This window comes from Monodelphis domestica, chromosome 3, assembly GCF_027887165.1.
Source record: "Monodelphis domestica isolate mMonDom1 chromosome 3, mMonDom1.pri, whole genome shotgun sequence".
Classification (NCBI taxonomy): domain Eukaryota; kingdom Metazoa; phylum Chordata; class Mammalia; order Didelphimorphia; family Didelphidae; genus Monodelphis; species Monodelphis domestica.
In genome coordinates, this window is record NC_077229.1 from 255,915,904 (window position 1) to 255,935,543 (window position 19,640).

At 41.1% G+C, this 19,640-nt stretch overlaps 1 protein-coding gene and 1 long non-coding RNA gene across 2 annotated transcripts; both read right to left on the bottom strand.

The window, feature by feature from the left end:
- Window positions 1–224: 224 nt before the first annotated feature.
- On the bottom strand, window positions 225–15,025 carry TUBB6 (tubulin beta 6 class V). The gene is made up of 4 exons (XM_001365295.4): window positions 14,691–15,025; window positions 13,707–13,815; window positions 11,185–11,295; window positions 225–1,526 (listed from the first exon to the last, which is right to left on the bottom strand). Exons 1-4 carry the CDS (start codon window positions 14,745–14,747, stop codon window positions 463–465), a joined length of 1,341 nt encoding a protein of 446 aa, XP_001365332.1. The 5' UTR covers window positions 14,748–15,025; the 3' UTR covers window positions 225–462.
- A 564-nt stretch (window positions 15,026–15,589) lies between these two features.
- On the bottom strand, window positions 15,590–17,115 carry LOC130458380 (uncharacterized). The gene is made up of 2 exons (XR_008917661.1): window positions 16,874–17,115; window positions 15,590–15,660 (listed from the first exon to the last, which is right to left on the bottom strand). It is a non-coding gene; the product is annotated as an uncharacterized LOC130458380 (long non-coding RNA).
- Window positions 17,116–19,640: the final 2,525 nt, after the last annotated feature.

A 19,640-nucleotide genomic window follows, 5' to 3' on the forward strand; every position in this document is an offset into this window, starting at 1 on the left:
TTAACTTGTTGATAAAATTTCTGCCTTGAAGCTTATTTCTTCCATGTCTGGGACTAGCATTTTGTACAACCCAGAAGAGATGAAGCACAAGCCCCCCCTCCCCCCCAATTACTATAGTTGTAACTTTGTAGAGTTGTTCCTTTTTTCCTTCTATAACTTGGCTTTATTAAAATAAGTACTTAGTATGCCCTGCCTACCCCCCCCCCCAAAAAAAAAGCCAGGGGTAATAATGTTCCTCTTTTATTATGAATAGATTTTTTTAAGGTTTATTTTGCATATTTAGTATAACAATATTTCATAGCCTGTTTTTTTCCCAAAGGGACAAAAAAAATTCTTATTTTCCCAACTACCTTCCATGTCAAATTTCTACCATTTTCAAGACTTCAAAACAAAAGACAGTTTATACATTAAAGGAATTTCATTAAGCTTTCATTTATGTTTTAATGTAATGGGAAATTTTCTTCATTCATTCATCTCTTCCTCATCGTCTTCAAAGGTTTCTTCTCCATCATTGGCTGTAGCTTCCTGATACTGCTGGTATTCTGAGACCAGATCATTCATATTGCTTTCTGCTTCTGTAAACTCCATTTCATCCATCCCCTCTCCTGTAAACCAGTGAAGGAAAGCCTTCCGGCGGAACATGGCAGAGAACTGCTCAGAGATGCGTTTGAAGAGCTCCTGAATTGCAGTGCTATTGCCAATAAACGTGGAGGCCATCTTGAGGCCACGAGGGGGGATGTCACATACCGCTACCTTGACGTTATTAGGGATCCATTCTACAAAATAGCTGCTGTTCTTGTTCTGAATGGCCAGCATCTGCTCATCCACTTCTTTCATGGACATGGGGCCTCGGAAAACAGTGGCCACAGTGAGATACCGTCCGTGTCTTGGGTCACAAGCAGCCATCATGTTCTTAGCATCAAACATCTGCTGAGTGAGTTCTGGCACGGTGAGTGCTCGGTACTGCTGACTCCCCCTGGCCGTTAAGGGAGCAAAGCCTGGCATGAAGAAATGAAGGCGTGGAAAAGGGACCATGTTGACGGCCAGTTTTCGGAGGTCGGCGTTGAGCTGCCCCGGGAAGCGCAGGGAGGTGGTTACGCCGCTCATGGTGGCAGACACCAGATGGTTGAGGTCTCCGTAGGTCGGGGTGGTGAGCTTCAAGGTACGGAAGCAGATATCATACAGCGCCTCATTGTCAATGCAGTAAGTTTCATCTGTATTTTCAACCAGCTGGTGCACCGACAGGGTAGCATTATAAGGCTCCACCACCGTGTCAGACACTTTGGGAGAAGGCATGACACTAAAGGTATTCATGATTCTATCCGGATACTCCTCTCGGATTTTGCTAATGAGCAGGGTTCCCATGCCAGAGCCCGTCCCTCCTCCCAGGGAGTGAGTGAGCTGGAATCCTTGCAGACAGTCACAGTGTTCACATTCTTTCCTCACCACATCAAGCACTGAATCCACTAGTTCTGCTCCTTCCGTGTAATGTCCCTTGGCCCAGTTGTTTCCAGCACCCGTTTGGCCTGCAATAAAACACAAGGAAAATGCGTGTGATTTGAAAAGGGAGGTCTCATCTCCGAAAAGCAGCAATACCAAACGAAGGTTCTTTTTCCCCAGAATCTGGGTTATAAAACTTGAAGAAAAAATGAAGACTTGTTCCTGGATTCATTATTCCACCAGGGGCTGCATCTGCAGTATTACTCTTGACACCGTGACAGTTATCCAAGAATTGTCATGTGCAGAGCTTGAAGTCTGCTTCGGGAGACAAGTTTAACAAATGGAAAAAAAAAGTTATTGGATTTCTTCTGAGGCATTCAAGGAATTGGGTTGGGGGAAACTTTCCTGCTTAAGTTGGGGCTTTGACTACGAACAGGAATCCACTTTTTCAAACAGATGTATCTCATTTGTTAGAAGACATTTATTTTTGAAATGTTTCCTAGGAAGCAAATATCTGGTCACTCCCTGTGGCTTTTGTTTTGAACATGGAGAAGTAGTCTACCTTTTGTCCTAATATTTCAAATATCTATGATTCTCAGTCAGATGACAACTATTCAAACTTTGGTAGATGTTAGTTTTTGTCACCAAAGGAACTATTTCTTTTCACTCAAGCTCCATGATTAGCTTCTCTGAACATCAGCCATATAAGCCATCATTGGTCTATGTTCTTAAGCATTCCAGCTTGTTAAAAACCAGCTTTTGCCTGCGTTTTGCTGGCCCACCCTGGGAGAATTCAACCATTTCCCTGCTGTGATGAGGCATCACAAGTAGAATTTTAGTAAAAAGGTGATGTGGAGATATAATTTGCATTTAGGAATAAAGGCCTTTTAAAAAAATTAACACATTTGAATAAATTTTTAAAATTCTCTTGTTCAGTCATTTTTCATTGGTCTTTAACTCTTTGTGACCCCAAATGGGGTTTTCTTGGCAAAGACACTGGAGGGGTTTGCCATTTCCATTTCCAGCTCATTTTACAAATGAGAAAACTGAGGCAGGCAGGGTTAAGTGATGTGCCCAGGGTCTGACAGCAAGCTCTGAGATCATATTGGAACTCAGATTCCAGGCCTGGTATTCTGTCCAATATGCTACCTAGATATACTTCCTTCCACCTTTTAAAAATTTTACCACCTTTTATTTTTCTAGTTAACAGACATTCTCTCTCCTACCTCTTCCCTATTGGAGAAAAAAAAAGGAAACTAAGAAAAAGGAAAACTAAACCTCTGAAACATATATAGTTATGCAAAACAAATTCTGCATTGGCCATGTTCAAAATGATGTCTCATTCTGCATATTTAATTCATAAACTGTGCCAAGAAGTGGAAGGGCAGCATTCTTTATCCTCTGGACTCACATTTGCTCACAAAGTCTTTCAGAGTTATTCACTTTAATTTTCTAAGAAAATATAAAATAAAGGCAAAATGGTCATCACAAAATTGAGTTCTTTTGAGCCTAAAGTTCTGACAGTTTACCTAAACAGCATATATACTACACTGGAAAGTCACCCAACCTCTCTATAGTCTTCTCTCCAGAGAATCAAAATCCTCTGATTTCTCAGGTCCTGTTACTGATCCTTGAGAGAATGCTAGTTGGAAATAATAGTTTGATCTAGGGCAGGGGCAGGAGAGGCAAACCCACATCGGAATAAATGTTTTAAAATGTGATCAGATGATAAGAAGGGAGAAAAGTGCACTCGCTTTTAATGGGAAAAGTACTGAGAACATATTAGCAATATAATTGAAGAAATTTCAGATGGAAAGGTCCCATAGTCCTTAAGGTTCAAGAGCAAAGCAAATGCATTTTCTTTAAAGTGATAGTAACATATATTTGCATGTATAAGGATAAGTACCAGAGCTATGATTTCCAGCACCTTCTCTGCAATTTGTTCTTAGTTACCTAGAACAGAGCGCTCAAATGTGGTCCTGACCCTATTAAATATAATAGGAAACTGTTCTTAAAAAATTTAAATTTAAATCATTTAAATATTTTTATTTAATTTAAATATTTAAAATTATTAAATTTAGAAATTTAAAATATTTAAATTAAATTTAAATAATGTTCATTTGTGGTTTCCTAAGTCAAGATGCAGTGTTTCTTTTTTAGTTTGAGAAGACAGTGACTTGCCTAGGGGTCATGCAGTCATCATGTATCGGAGTCAGGATTTGGACTCACGTTTTGGCTTCCAAGATGGCATCCGATTTACTATGCCTTGATGCTGTATGTGGGTATATTTTCGTAGCAGCATTATTTATATTGGCAAAAAACTAGAAACAAATTCATGTCCATTGGTTGAGAAATGGCTGGACTAAATTATAATATAGGAATGTGATAGAAAATATTTAATGCTACAAATAAAAAATGGAGAATTCAAAGAAATATGTGAAAGTTGCATGTGAAGAGAAAAATCAATGGGATACATACTAATTACTAATATATAATTAAAGACAACAATAACAACTATCATCTCTTCTTATTCTAGATACTATGAGATCACATGAACTTTTAAAATAATAATAATGTTACTACAGTTACTACAGTAACATTATTATTATTTTAAAAGTTCATGTGTTGAGACTTTTCAGCCGTGTCTGACTCTTCGTGTGACCCAATTTGGGCTTTTCTTGGCAAGGATACTAGAGTAGTTCGCCATTTCCTTCACCGGCTCATTTTACAAATGAGAAATTGTGGCAAACAGGGTGAAGTGATTTGCCCAGAGCAACACGACTAGTGTCGGAGGCCAGTTTTGTTTTTTTTTTTCTTTTTTAAACCCTCACCTCCCATCTTGGAATCAATACTGTGTATTAGTTCCAAGGCAGAAGAGTGGTAAGAGCTAGGCAATGGGGGTCAAGTGACTTGCCCAGGGTCACACATCCAATACGTTTCAGAGGCCACATTTGAACTCGGGTCTTCCTCACCTCATTTCACTGTTTACTTGTGGTGAAATTTCAGACCACTCTAACCCATAGGAAAAAAAACTTCATTCATTCCCATTAGCAGCTTTCAAATACTTAATAGATATTGACTAGAACAAAACATTCTCCATCTTACAGCTGATAACAAAATTCCACAATGAATTCCAAAGTCCTACTCTGAGTCAGTGGCAAAGGAAGGGAGCAATCCCTTGATTTTAGCCAACTTTCTTTCCTACCAATGAATTGGGAAAATAGGAAGTCAAACCCCAAAGGAGGGAATTCTAAAACTCTCCAGCTCTCTGCTATAGCTGCTGCCCTGAGACAATCCAAATGTGATTTTTGGGTGTGGGCTGGCTGCCATGCGAGATCTAGCCACAGGCTTCTACTGACTTAATCTTTATTTTTACTGGTTTGAAACCCACTACCTAAAAGGATGAGCTACTATGTCTGAGTTTTCACCAGTTGATGAAAATTCACAAACTATTTAAAAAACTATAAATCAAATGAGTGATCATGAAATCACGAAAAAATAAAAGCAATAAAAATTTAAATAAATATATTATATATAACATCATATATAATAAACTAATAAAGAAAAAAGAAAAATTTAAATATACGAAAGAAAACAAGAACAAGGGCAGAAGGGTACAAAAAAGGAGCAATGTTGTACTACCTTGCTAAATATATGTTTTATAGGTATATATATCTTAAAAACAAACCCAACTGTACATCAGGTCCCATTTGACCTCCCTCCTATTTTTGAATGGCCCTATGAGCTTAGAATGACTTTTACATGTGGATGATTTACATGTAAATAAGTTTTTACTAATAAATGGATTACATGTAAATGCTTGTATGTTCTTGGCTCACGGACAGTAAAAAACAGGCAACATCCTGCCCATGAACCCTGGTCTGCCGTCCCCTGCTGTACATAATTGAAATTCAATTTCTTATTTTTAAAAATAATTTTTCCCTTAAAAAAATTATTTTCCCCTAGTACAAGTAAAATCTTTTTAACATTCATTATTTTAAAGTTTTGAATTCCAGTTTCTCTTCCTTCTTCTGACCTCTCCCTGTGATGGCAAACAAGTCCAATTTCTTACTATAATAACTCTTTCCTGGTTTGTTTTGTATATATTTACATTTATAAATAATAATAGTATATATATGATAATATAATAATAGTGTAAAATACTAATAAAAGTGTATAAATGCTTATTTTTGATGAGTGAGTACAAAATAAAACATAAATCATGAACCAAAATACATATCTCTTTGGGATATTAGAGCTCAGTGCCAAGTCAGACAAATCAGGATGACAGATTTTTAGGACCAGATGGGTCCTTAGAGACCACTGAGGTCAACCTTCTCATTTTACAGATAAGGAAACTAAGGTCTAGGATCAGTAAGTGACTTAAGTAGGATTTGAACTCAGGTCTAACTGACTCTAGGTCTCCTGGGCTATCCACTACACTAATAGAATCAAATTCAAATAAAAATGGGGGCCACTAAATCATACATAAGGATTCCCATGAGTCACACATTCATTAATACTATCTACATCTCATTGTATTTTTATTTTGTTAATATTCCCCAATTACATTTTAAACTCTTTCAGACCTGCCCATGTGTTTGCCACCTCTGCACCCCTACAATCTCTGTTCTTTTTCCTTTTTCTCCTGTAAGTTCCTTGAGGTTAGAGCCCACAGTGGTTCCCTCATAGCATCTAGCCCAGTGCTGGTCAATTAGTAGGTGCCTATTAATTTTTTGCTGATTGGGAGTTTAAATTTTCTGTTATTCTTTTCTATTTTATTATACTTTTCAACTCAAAAATAGAGAAATAGGTGGTGGGGTGGGGGTGGGGGGAAACACATATCTCAACCACTGAGCCCCTTCTCAAGGCCCTGGTCAATATAACAAAAAGCATTTAAATCACTGATTTGTTTCTAGGGTTCCAACAGATGTCTCCCTGATAGATGCCACACCTGCTGGTGGCAGCTCCAAGGATAACTCAGTCTGGGCCCAGACTTCCTTTGGTGAAACAGGTATGATGACCGTTTATGTAGCAGCATCCGATTGATATTTTTCAAGGGATGGATCAGGCCAAAACAGACAGAAATTGACGTTTTCCACTTTTTTGCATAGGGATCCAGGCCATGCTACAATTACTGACCATTTCAATTGTTTCAAGTGAACCTTTTCCTTATTCTGTTTTCCCTTGACTCTAGGCACTATTTAGGATGTGACTGGCCCCTCCTGAGGATACAGAAATCACCATGCTTCCTGCACAGCTGTGTAACTACATACAAACCAGCTGCTTCTTTTCTTCTTCCTTCCTTCTCCTCCTCTTCCTCCTCCTCTCTCTCTCTCCCTTCCTTTCTCTCTCTCCATCTTTCTCCTTTCCTTTCTCTCTCCTTCTCCCTCTATTTTTCTCCTTCCCTTTCTCTCTCCTCTCTCTTCCTTTTCCTCTCCCTCTCTCCATCTTTCTCCTTTCCTTTCTCTCCCTCCCTCTCTCTCTCTCCATCTTTCTCCTCTCTCCTCTCCATTTTCTCCTTCCCTTTCTCTCTATCCCTCTCTTCTCCCCTCTCTCCTCCCTCTCCATCTTTCTCCTTCCCATTCTCTCTTCTCCCTCCTCTCTCCTTTCTCTCCCTCTCTCTCCATCCCCCCCTCCCCCTCTCTCATCAGTGCCTTTGCTAAGATGACCAGCTACACTTGGCAGGCAGGCACCAAAGCTAATCAGCACCCAACAGAAGACAGGTTGTCTCTAAACCCCAAACTCTATTGAAGCTACAAGGCTCAGAAAGAGTTATGGCTTCCCCTTTATTCAGTGATTAAGGATTATGCTTACACCCCCCCCCCAAAAAAAAGTTAACAGCATAGCTACTTTTTAAAAATAAAGCAAGTATTCCTTCATTAAAATAACAAAAATCCTAGGTTCAAATCTGACCTCAGACACTTCCCAGCTGTGTGACCCTGGGCAAGTCACTTGACCCCCATTGCTTAGTCCTTACCACTCCTCTGCCTTGGAACCAATATATAGTATTGATTCTAAGGGGAAAGGTAAGAATGAAAAAAAAAATTAAAAGGTGGGATTGAAGACAAATAGGTGATTTTAGAGAAGCAAAAAAATCAAACAAAAAAAAACAAACCAAGAATAAATCAACACAAAGAGCAGAAAGAGCAGACTCCAAACAACTCCTTTTCCTGATCTTAGGCCTTTTGCTTGGTTCCTAAATATTTACAGTAGATTGATTGGTCCTGAAGTTCTCTCTGTGTTCTTGGAAAAAGAAGGAAGCTGGAGACTTCTGAAAATATTTTGCAACTGTCTCATAGCAACTGAAGCTCCTAGTTAAATATTTGGGAGTTATGAAGTGAACATCGCCGGTAATAATGTGTTGTGATATTGCAGTCACTAACTCCCGACTAGAAAACGAGACTATAATTTACCAAGCTTTGGGCAAGCAAGCCTCGACAGATATCCCTGAGCTGTCTTTTCCTAGCAAAGGACACACCCTCTGATTTATCTCTGGTTCACACTTCTCTGAAGTCACCGCTGCACTGTGTAGATTGCTAACACCCAGATCTGCCAGGTCTGAAAATGGAGAAAAAGTTACAAGTGGGAGAGAAGCTGAAAGAAAACTCCACTGCTCTTTTCTCCTATATGCATAGGGCACATTTGACCCACTGAGTTTTCTTCCCAAGGGTGCCACCCAAGCTACAACCTGGAGTCAATTGGTTCACCTTGCCAGTTAGGAAGCATGGGATTTAATCCATATTTCCCTCATGAAAAAGTGCATTCCTGTTCTTTGATATAATCTTCCTATATACACATGTTTCCCAATTCAGGTGTAGGTTTCATTATGAAATGGTGCCTGCTATTAATTTTATTTTAAAACCCTTACCTTTCATCTTAGGATTCTCATATTCTCCCTCCCTCCCTCTTAGAATCAATATTGTGTTGCTTCCAAAGAGAGTGAGTGGTAAGGGCTAGGCAATGGGGGTTCAGTGACTTGCCCAAGGTCACACAGCTAGGAAATGTCTGAAGTCAAATTTGAAGCAAGGACCTCATCTCTGGGCATGGCTCTCAATCAACTGAGCTACCCAGCTGCCCCCCCCCCAATTAATGCTTAATAAATAATTTCTTCCTTTTGATGGAGGCTAGTTTACATGGGAACCCATTCCTTCTAACAACCTGTTTGAAATTCAGTTTCCTTATCTCCAAAGTAAAGATAATACCTATAATCATTATCTCACACGACAATGTATATAATAAATAGCTTTGCAAACTGTAAAATGCTACATAAAATGTCAGCTATTGAATCAACCAGCAGAAGCTCATGTGATATAAGAGAAACCAAGAAGATGGGTACACACAAAATCACTCCCAGAAAGAGATAGGAGTACTTATTTTTTCATCAAGAAAGCTGCGAGATTGTTAAACTGATATTCAGCTATTAAATAAGTTATATAGGAATATAGAACACAGAATAGGATTATAGAAGATTACAGTAGGAAGAGACCTTGGAAATCTAGTTCAAGACTTTTAGTGCAGGGGCTGGCATGATTAGACCCATTTTTGGTTAATAGATCACCTGCCCTATTAATTAACCATATTATTCTTAGGAGAATGGTCTCCTCTTTTTATTGGTCAAAATTCTGGATGCTATCAGAGAATACAGTAAATCCATGCAAAATGTAAACAAGTCAATTTCTAATGGGAGGATGGGGATGGTAGGAATCAGGATGTGCTTTCCATAGGGTACTAGATCTCACATTTAAAGGAAGCTAAGGAAACTATTAGGCAGAATCAGGTGGTAATGCACTGATGATAAATGTCTTATGCAAAGTCCCTTAGGCTGGAAATGCAATATTATGTACAAGGAAAAGGAAGTACCCTAGTATGACTGGAATATAGAGTACATGAAGCCAAGTAATATAAAAAAAGCCTGGAAAGTTAACTCAGAATTGGATTTTGAACAGCTTTGAAAACAAAATGGGGAATCTGAATACTATTCTAGAGGCAAAAAGGTGCCCCTAGAGGTTTTTAAAGTTGTCTATGTTTAGAAATGTCAGTTTGGTAACTATTTGCTCATGATATATTAATGAAAGAAAAAAAGCATTGGTGGTAAAAGGACCAGTAAAGAGACAAGAGAAAAAAAAAAGAAATCATCTAATTTAGTTTTCTAATTTTATAGTAGAGGAAATTGAGGCACAGATAGGTGCAGTTATTTGATCCAGGTCAGACTAGTAGAATCTAAGTAGCAGATTATTTTAAAAATCCTTCTAAAAGGTATTCCTGGGTGTGTATCAGATTTGAAACTCTAGTTGGACACTGGATATTTTTTATTTTACAAAGCTTTTATTCCAGAAAAAAATGTTACTCCCTATAAAATTTCCTTCCTTAAAACAATGGAGTTTGCTATTGTTTAAAGTAAAACTGAAATGTTACTGGCTCTCCCCAAATGAGAATTCTTCTTTGGACTCAGGCCATTTCTTTGATACATTCTGTGAGGACAATGTGGCCAAACCTAGGCATCAGTATTTCCCCTAGTAGGGAGAGAAAACGAAGCACGGGTATCTCTTTGATCCTTGTGGTGTCATAAAGATAGTGGGAGGTCCCTGAAGCTAGGCTGTCAAAGCTGAGGGGAGCTGGTTTGGTTTCTGCACTGTAACCTTTTCCTTTTACAAAGAGAAGCACTTTGAGGGTTTTGGCTGCTTCCCTAAATAACTGTAGTTCCAGAAGCCAAACTTAGATACCAGCCCCACCCAAGTTGCTCCCTCTTTTGGCCAACTATGTTCTTCCAGGAGTTATTGCAGCCATACCAGAAAGAGCCCTCTGGTACCTGCAGCTGAGGAAGCTGGGCACATGGCTTTCTTAGACCTGTCAGTTACTTGTTGCTCAGATTTCATAAAAATTCTGCTCTAACCCGGAGCCATTATCTCAAGGTGGGGGCTACTAGTGGAGAGAACACTAACATTTGAAACAAAAGATCTGGGTACTTTCAATACTAATTGTGTGTATTCATCCAATCAGCAAATCACTTTGGTCCTCTCAGTTTCCTCATTTACAAAATGGAGGTTCAACAAGATGATTCCTTCTAGTGCCAAGTCCTATGTTTTGTAGGATTCTGTAGGCTGCTCTCCATCTAAATCATCCCAGTCTTTGCCACTTAAACAGGAGAGAGCCAGATAAGCCCTGAAATCTGTTCTGTGTTCAACAATAATTCTGTACAAATATGTAGAAGCACATCACTCTTTGGCTTAAACACCGTTGGGGATGGGAATGGAATGTGGGGTTTCTCTTGTCTTCTTATGACAACAGACCAAGCTCATCCTACAGACACTGTCTAATCTATTTATCATATATCACACCTAGATTTGGATCTTGTGGTAATATTCACTATGGATCATTTTAGCTCTGCCCTGCCCTGCCCTCCCAACATTCCCTTTAACTGACATCCCACACTTGCCCCATTTCCCCAACACCAATCCAACTAGTGGGGCTTCTGAGAATATTTGTGTCTACGTGTTTATCAGCTTCAGTTTTAAGGTCTTAATGTTTGTGAGTACATGTTAACATGTCTTGAATGTAAATTCTCTTCTGTAGTCAATGACATTTTAAAAAATCCTCAGGTTTCCTGAATTTGAGCATGAGGTAAATCATTCCTACCCCCACCCCCATCTCCTATTTTACAGTGAGAGAAGGAAAGACACAAAAGCTTAAAGTGATGATGGTCAGCAAGTGAAACAGAAAATTGGACAGGTTCATACATACCAAAGATGAAATTGTCAGGCCGGAAGAGCTGACCAAAAGGCCCAGATCTCACACTGTCCATGGTTCCTGGTTCCAAGTCCACTAGGATGGCCCTGGGAACATACTTCTGGGCTATAAAAAAAAAAAATCCATCCCATCATGTTCTTTTCTTTTTTAACCTTTAACTTCTGACTTAGAAGTGATAAGGGTTAGGTGTTTGGGATTAAGTGACTTGCCCAGGGTCATACAGCTAGGAAGTGTCTGAGGTCATATTTGAAACCAGGTCCTTCCAACTCAAAACCACTCTTCCACTGTGCTATCTAGCCTCCCTACTACCACCCCCTAATCTTATTTGCTAGGGCTCTTTTCAAGGCAGGAGTTAACTTCTCTCTGGTTAATTCCATTAAGCCTAACAACCTCCGGGGATGTCACCTGGGTATTGGGTCTCATTTGGAGAGGCTGCTATTACTTCCTTGTTTCCAAAGGTGCTGAGAGCCATCAGACCTCAACACCTTGACAGAGTCACACATGGTAGCTGGGGAGACCAGAGTGGTCCTTGGCGAGATGTGATTGCCCACTCAATCCCCCTTTACATGACCTCTTTCATCAATGCCCCTTACCTATGAATTGACATGATTATTATTCCCCCTAGTCTCAAAAGAAATAATGCAAGAGCAAAACACCTGTACCTTAATTCCCCAAAACATCACCAAAAGATCAGACCTTTAAACCCAATCCCAAAAAAGACTATCATGGGTTAACTTTTGCTTAGGTACATAATTCACAGCAAAACCACAGCTACAGGCCAAGCCCAAAAAACTTCCCCACTCACAGAAACCTATTCTCCCGAAGCCAGCACACAAATCAATCACAGAGGCCGACACAATAAGTACAAGTATATCAAGCTTCAGTATGCCTCAGTGACTCGATTACACAAATCAGAAACTCAAACTTGGTAGAAGCCACCAGTCTAAATTTGAATTATGTTCCCAGTACCCTTCAACCTCAATGATATGATTGTTGAATTGTCTTTTAAGAACTGCTGATTAATTATTCCATTTTATTAAAAGCAATAAGTAATTTTCCTTGATTGTTTGTAAGCTCAAAACTTCACAGGGTAATGAGAAAATTAAGCCACCTGTGGCAAAATTATCTTGTGTGCAACCTTTGTCTTTAATCACAATACAAAAATATAGAATGTTAATCAAGTGATTTGTTAAAAGTTAATGTATCACTTTTCCAATGATCTTTCTTTGATTATGTGTAATTGAGCACCAAGAAAATGGGATTAAAAATAAAAATCAGAGATTGGGATGGCAGAGCAGCTGTAAAATGCAAAGCAATCTCATGGCTGTTATGATTAAGTGGTCTTCCGTTTGTTATTTTGTTGACTGATCGTTAGTCACCTGTCCAGAAACCCTGGAGTCGAGAACAAGGGTGGACGTTGCCAGCAGCACAAAGGGAAATTTTCCATTTTTGGTTCCATGGGGGTGGGGGTGGGGGAACTGTTGTTGCTGTTGCAGCTGATTTGGTGCTCTTTGGGTTGGCTGGTCAATTTTTCTCCTCTAAAAAGTTTAATCTATTGGTGTTAGTTCCCCAAATAGTCCCTTTACAGTTCCAATGAAAGTCATGTAGTCCTCTGCCTTCCTGACGATTGGTTTCATTTCTATGGAGCCCTTTCATTCCATCTGGACAAGAAAGAAATTGTTTCCATCTACCAAATGAGAGGATAGCTAGCTCTGAGGTGAAGTGTGGGGGTTGTGATCAGAAACTATCCTAACTGACCCCAAGCAAAAAGAATTCAAGATGATCTAAGTCTCTAGAAAACCAGTCCCAAGAAAAAAATTCTGAACTGAACTCTACCAATCATCTTACATTCTAACTTTTATCCTCTAGTATTAACTTACTTCCCTATAAAGACTTATCATTGTGGTCTGAGCAACAAAATGGACAGATTTGAATTGAGCTATTCTCATCCAACAAAAAAAGAAATAAACCCCCAAAGGTCAGGGAACAAGAGGAAAAAAGAAGTCCCCAACCTCAAAGCTAGATAATGCAAACTCCTATCCAAGAGTTGGCAATACTTTTTCTCCTAAATGTGTAAAAGGTGTTTTTTTGGGGGGGAGGGGGGTAGTAGTGGGGGGAGACTGGGATAGAATAAGGGAGGGGCAGACTGGCTCCCCAGACAGCAGATTCTGGTTGGAATGTATTTAAATTAACAGCGGATTTCCCGCCTCTGAAGGGGAGGAGCAGCCGCAGCAGCAGCTCCCATTGTAACTTTTCCGAAAACATAACTGTCTTCCGGGCCCTCTTCCTTTCCCTCCTCCTCCACTTGGGCCACGCCAAAAGAGCCGTTCAGAGGGAGGGCCGGGATGGACCCTACCCAGACAGGGCGACTAGGCTGACCGCCAGGGAACCATGCCCTGGAGGAAAAGTGCTGGCTTCTCCAGCAGGTCTGGCCAGGCGGGGTGGGGGATTCGCGGATGGGAGGAGAGAGTCCCTGACCCCCTTTCCTGGCGCACCGCGCATCGGGCACAACTCACTGGATGATTCATTGTAGTAGACGTTGATTCTCTCCAGCTGCAGCGCCGAGTCACCCACGTAGCCTCCCGCTGGGTCAATCCCGTGCTCATCGCTGATCACTTCCCAAAACTTGAGAGAAGAGAAGAGCAGGGAGGAACAAAGCGGGGTTGAGTTGGGAGAGAAAATGAACACTTAGATGGAGTGGGCTGCCTCTCCCCGCCACCCAAATCTCCCTCCTCCCTGATCCTCACTCTTTATCCACCAAGGGTGTGCGGGCAGCCTCCCCCCTCCTTTGCGGAGTCCCAGGGAGGGGTGGGTAGCATATACTCCTGGCGGGGTAGGAAGGGAGGTTGGGGGGGGGGGAATTCGTGGGTGGGTGGGTAAGTAGTGGGATGGGGGTGGGGGGGAGAATGTGGTACAGCAGCTGCTGAATTCCTGGCGCGCCAGAGCGCTGTGCTGAACCGCTCCCTCTCTGCCCCGGGAGGGAGTGGACTGGAATGGACGAGCCAAACCCGGATAGGGTCGGGGTGGTCTGTACTGGCTTTTGGGGTCATGTCTCCCCGGCTGCCTCCCACATGCTTCCATCAGCTTCATCCACTGCCTCGAGTTCATTTTTAGGGTCACACGCGGTCGAGCTGGGTAGGGTTTTGTGTATGTAACTTTGGATGCCCAGAGTGGGGCAGAGGGCTGCGGGAGGGTAGCAGGAAAGGACGCCAGGAGAGGAGGAGCTCCAGAGGGAGAAGCTTGGGGTAGATAGGGAGCTGTGGGAGGGGAAGAGGACACAGCCTGACCCGGCTGATGACACTTTAGAGGGATCGCACAGCTAAGTCATTTCTCCTGAGGCCAAACTAAAACAGCAATTCTTCCCCGCCACCCAACCTCATCATCATCATACTCCAGCACACAGCCTCTGAGAATTGGTCCCCACAGAAACGCAGACAACCTTCCTCCGCCCCCCCCCCCCACTCCAAACCCCGATTCCCATTGCCGCTCTACTCTCCCACCTTGGTGCCAATTTGATTCCCGCATTGTCCGGCCTGGATATGGACTATCTCCCTCATCACGCACGGCGGTACTGGGTTCTGCTGAGCGCTGCTGCCTCCTCCGGCTTTTGGACTTGAGGGCGAGTGGTTTGTGGAAGGGAAAGACGGGAAGAGTGAAGGTCCCGGGACACTGAGGGGCTTCGGGTTCCACCACCTCGTCTGATCTAGTTTCCCCCGGTTTCCTCTCTCTTCTCAACAGCTGCAGAGGTTCGTGTCCCCGACTGCCCGAGCCCAAGAGGGACCAACTCCGGACCCCGCCTTCTCTACCCCTAGCTATCTCCCACCCCTGGCCCCGCCCCTGGGGCCCAGAGGAGGTCCCCGGACCAATGGTGGCGGGCCTCATCTCTCCCCGAGACGCCCCCATTTTCTTCCTCCTCCTTCTCTTCCCTCTTCAGCTGTGTCCTACAAACCCAAATCGAGCCTTTGGCCATCAACCACACGGCAGGACTCTTTGCTAGCCTACCAAAGTGCTTGCAGTCCTGGTGGAGGCGCTTTGCATGAACCCTAGAAATAAGAATTAAACCAACTTTGTTCCCCTTCCAATTTTTGGGATAGTAAAAAGTGTTCTAGATAGGGTGATCTCCCCCCCCCCCCCCTCCCCGCCCCTTCTATTAAAAAATGAGTAGCTGGGTTACAAGGAGGCAGAGTTCTGGCTTTGGAGCCAGGAAGAGCCGAATTTAAATTCTGCATCTATAAATTGGTATCAGCGCTGTCTACCTGGGGCGGGGGGGGGGGGGGTCGTTGTTATTTTTGTCTTGAGGATCAAATGCAATGATATATGCAAAGTGCTTCGCACACATGTAAATGTTAGATGGTTTCTTAGGTCCATTCCTTTTCTAAATCCCTGCTTCAATTTCTTAAATCTGAATCCCAGCTCATTTTCTTTCGACTTGGATTGCCACATACACTTGGGTGTTGATCAAGTGTCCACCTGCAAGGATAAAGAGAGTTTCTTCTCTGAGTGGTCCCTATATCAATGAAATCACAACTTCTGTCTACCCCCCCCCCCCAAAAAAAAAGTGAGACGATCAGAATAGATCTTAGGTGAATGGGTTTTGAACTAGAGATCATATAGTCTCAACTCACTCATTTTACAGAGGAGGAAATCAAGACCAAGATTTAAATATATCTTCCAACTTTTGAAGCTGCCATGCATATCAAAGCATTCGATTTTTCACTTCAGTTTATTTGGGTTGTTATATGGCTAAACTGTCTCCTTTCCTTCCTTATCCCTTTCAGAAGCTGGCAAACAATTTGATCTGGATTATATATGTATTATCATGCAAAACATTTCCATAGTGTCCAATTTTTTTTAAAGAGAATGATCATATAACACCAAAACCCCCAAACAACAACCCAAAGAAACTGAAGTGACTTAGTGGATTGAGAGTCAGGCCTAGAGACGGGAGGTCCTAGGTTCAAATCTAGCCTCAGATACTTCCCAGCTGTGTGACCCTGGGCAAGTCACTTGACCCCCATTGCCTAGCCCTTACCACTCTTCTGCCTTGGAACTAATATACAATATTGATTCTAAGAGGGAAGGGAAGGTTAAAAAAAAAAAGAGTGACTTGGACACTAAAAGGGTAAGCCATGTGTCCAAGGTCATACAGCCAGAATGTTTCTGAGACAGATTTTGAACCTATTTTTCTTTACTCAGAGGGAACCTATAATGATTTATCAGGCATTAATGGGAAAGGGAAAGGAAGGGAAGGAAAAAGGGCCAGGAGAGTCCATCTCTACTATCTTTCCTAATTCAGTCTTTGTTTAGTCTTTCTTAAGAAAATTTATTGTTAAAATTGTAAAGGTATGGGTTTGAAAAGGCATGGTGCTCTTTCAGAATTGTTTAGTAAAAAGACCTTGGGTTAGAAGTTTGGAAATTTTGATCCTAATTCTGGCTCTGTAGTGACTTGGACAGATAAACTCCCTAATCTCTTGCTGCCTTGATTTTTCATTTATTTAAATACCAGTTTCCTACTTTGCAAGATAATAAATAAGAAATACGTTATCAATAAAGTCACACTACTTGTTATTATTGCATAACAGTATTGATTTGCTTCTTCTTCCACCCACTCATTCACCCATGTGTGTGTCCTTCCCTCATCCTTTTCAACCTTGAACACATGTTGGAAATAGAAATAATTTACCTTCAGAATTCTAACTGGGTAGAGAAACGAAGGATCTGAAGGGCAGATATCCGAGCAGAGCTCCCAACGATTGAGTTTAAAATTGTGTGTCCTGGTTCTTGACAACCATGTAGAGCTTTGAGGTCTACTTCCAGACATGTGGTGATGTAATACTGGCAGAACTCGATGTTTTGGTAAGACATAGGAAGTCCTTTAGGGTCACTTGATTATCCTCCTGCCCCTTGATAGTGACAGGGATGGCATGCCACCTGTTAAAAGAAGTTAAGCTTTTGGCTCAACGTTTTTGTTTTGTCTCTCTTTTGGCAGATAGGATGTTCTGCCTTCACATTCCCTGTGAAGAGGGAATGGGAAGATGGGGGGGCATGCTCTTCTCCTCCACCCAGGTAACATGCCCAAATGTTTGAACCTTGTTTTTGGAGAGTACATCTCTAGATTTATAGGCAAACTTGTGAGGTCAAGAGGTCTGGAACTGCTTAGTCCATTGGGATGGAACTAGTTATGGGCCAGGGAAGCTTCTGAGTCAAAGAAGAAGCCACTAAAAAGAAAATTGACCCAAGCCTGACCATTTTGCCAATAGAAATGTACCTGGAGCTTTTTAAACAGTCTAGATAGATTCAAGGTGAAATGTCAAATGCCTAATTAGTAGCCTTTACAGCTTCCCAGTAAAATGCAACAAAGCTATATTAAACTACTGAATCCTCTTTTAAGACATTTGGTTGGAATATGCATTCCAAGTTTTTTTTAATTTAATATTTCTTTCTGTGTAGGAATCGAATACCTGTGCTCTACCTGTTTTTGTTATATTTCCTCCTTTTGGGGGCCCTGGATATGAATCACAACCAAAGTTCTTAGTAAATTTGCATCTAGGACGTCAGAGCTGGAGTTTAATGAGTTGAAGAGTGTGAGAAAAAAGAGTCTATCCCCTCTCAATAAAAGCAGGTTCCTTAAGGGACACAGGGACACAATTCTGTAATCCCTGCTGGCAGAGAGCTTGAGCTACAGTTGGGCTAAGTGAACTCGTTTTTATACTAAGACCAGCATCAATATGATGAATCCCCAAGAACTGGGTGGGAGGAGGAAGAGCCTGGGGGGAACCAGGCTGCCTAAAGAGGGATGGATGGGCCCAAGTCAGAAAAACAGCAGGCTAAAGGTCCTGGATGAGTAAAACCTGTGAACTTCAAGACAGGGTAAGGAGGGGAGGTCCAGTCTCCAGAAGAAAAAAAAGGGGGAGAGAGAAATAAGAAAGAAAAGGCTTCTCTCAACGGAATCAGATTCGTGTCTGGGAGTAGACACAGTTCTCCGTCCCTTTGGGCTCAGCAGCATTGCCTTAATGTTAGACAAGTTGTAGTGTTTTTTTTTTTTCAGACCTACTTTCATGTATTAAAAAGTTGTCATAGGAGAGAAGGTTTGGGTTTACTTGTTCCTCAACAGTAAAACGAGGCACAAGGGGTGAACGTTTCTGAGAGGCAAATTTTGGTTTGATATAAATTTCCTAACAATGAGAACTATCCAAAGGTGTATTGTGCTGCAGAAGAAGAAAAATTGTTCAAAAGGCATTGCCTCCCCCCTCACAGGACAGATTCAGTTATATGCTACATGATACCTTGTAACAGAAATCCCAGAAAGGATTCCCTACAAATCTGAAATTTGACTGCGATGTTCCGGTTACATGATTTGCTATATATTAGAAGACCAGGAAGTCCTGGTCATTCCCAGGTCTCCTTTTCCATCTTGCCTCAACTAACCCATTTTATGGATCTCTAATCTCTCACTTTTAGTAAATAGTTTTTTAAATCAACTTTTAAATTTTTAAAATTATGTGTAGAAACAATTTTTAACAATCATTTTCTGACATTTTGGAATCTAGATTCTCTTTTGTCCATTTTCTCCTCCCTCCCCCTTCCTCAAATGGTGAATAATCTGATATAGGCTATAGGTTATATCAGTTCTAGCATGTAATTCCTATTTCCATATTCTTTAGACTGTGAAAGAAGATGTATCCCACATGCAAGAAAAAACTCATGAAGAAAATAAAGTGAAGATGTTATACTTTGATGTACATTCAGACTTAGACTTGCTTTTCATCATGAGCCCCTTGGGATTATTTTGGATCCTTAAATTGCTCATAATAATTTAGTTTTTTCACAGTGGATCATCATATAATATTTCTGTTACTATATACAATGTTCTCCTGGTTCTGCTCACTTCACTTTGCATCACTTCATATAAGTCTTCTCAGGTTTTTCTGATTCTTTATTTCTTATGGCACAGTAATAGTCCATTACAAACATACATCACAACTTATTCAGCCACTCCCCATTTGATGGACATCCCTTCATTCTAATTCTTTGCCAACACAAAAAGAGCTGCTATAAACATGTTTGTGTGTATATATATACACATCTTTTTTCTTTGATCTCTTTGGGAAACAGACCTAATACTGGCATGGTTTTATGGCCCTTTGAGTATAGCTTCAGATTGTTCTTTAGAATTGTTATAACAAATCATAGCTTCATCAACAGTGTATTAGTATCCCAATTTTGCTCCATCCCCTCCAACATTTATCATTTTCCTTTTTGTTTATATTAGCTAATCTCATAGGTGTGAGATGGTATCTCAGAATTTTAATTTGCATTTCTCTAATTATTAGTGATTTGGAGAGGCAGCTAGATGATTCAATGGAGAGAGAGCTAGGCCTAGAAATGGGTGTCCTGGGTTCAAATCTTGACCCTAGATACTTCCTATCTGTGTAGCCCTGGGCAAATCA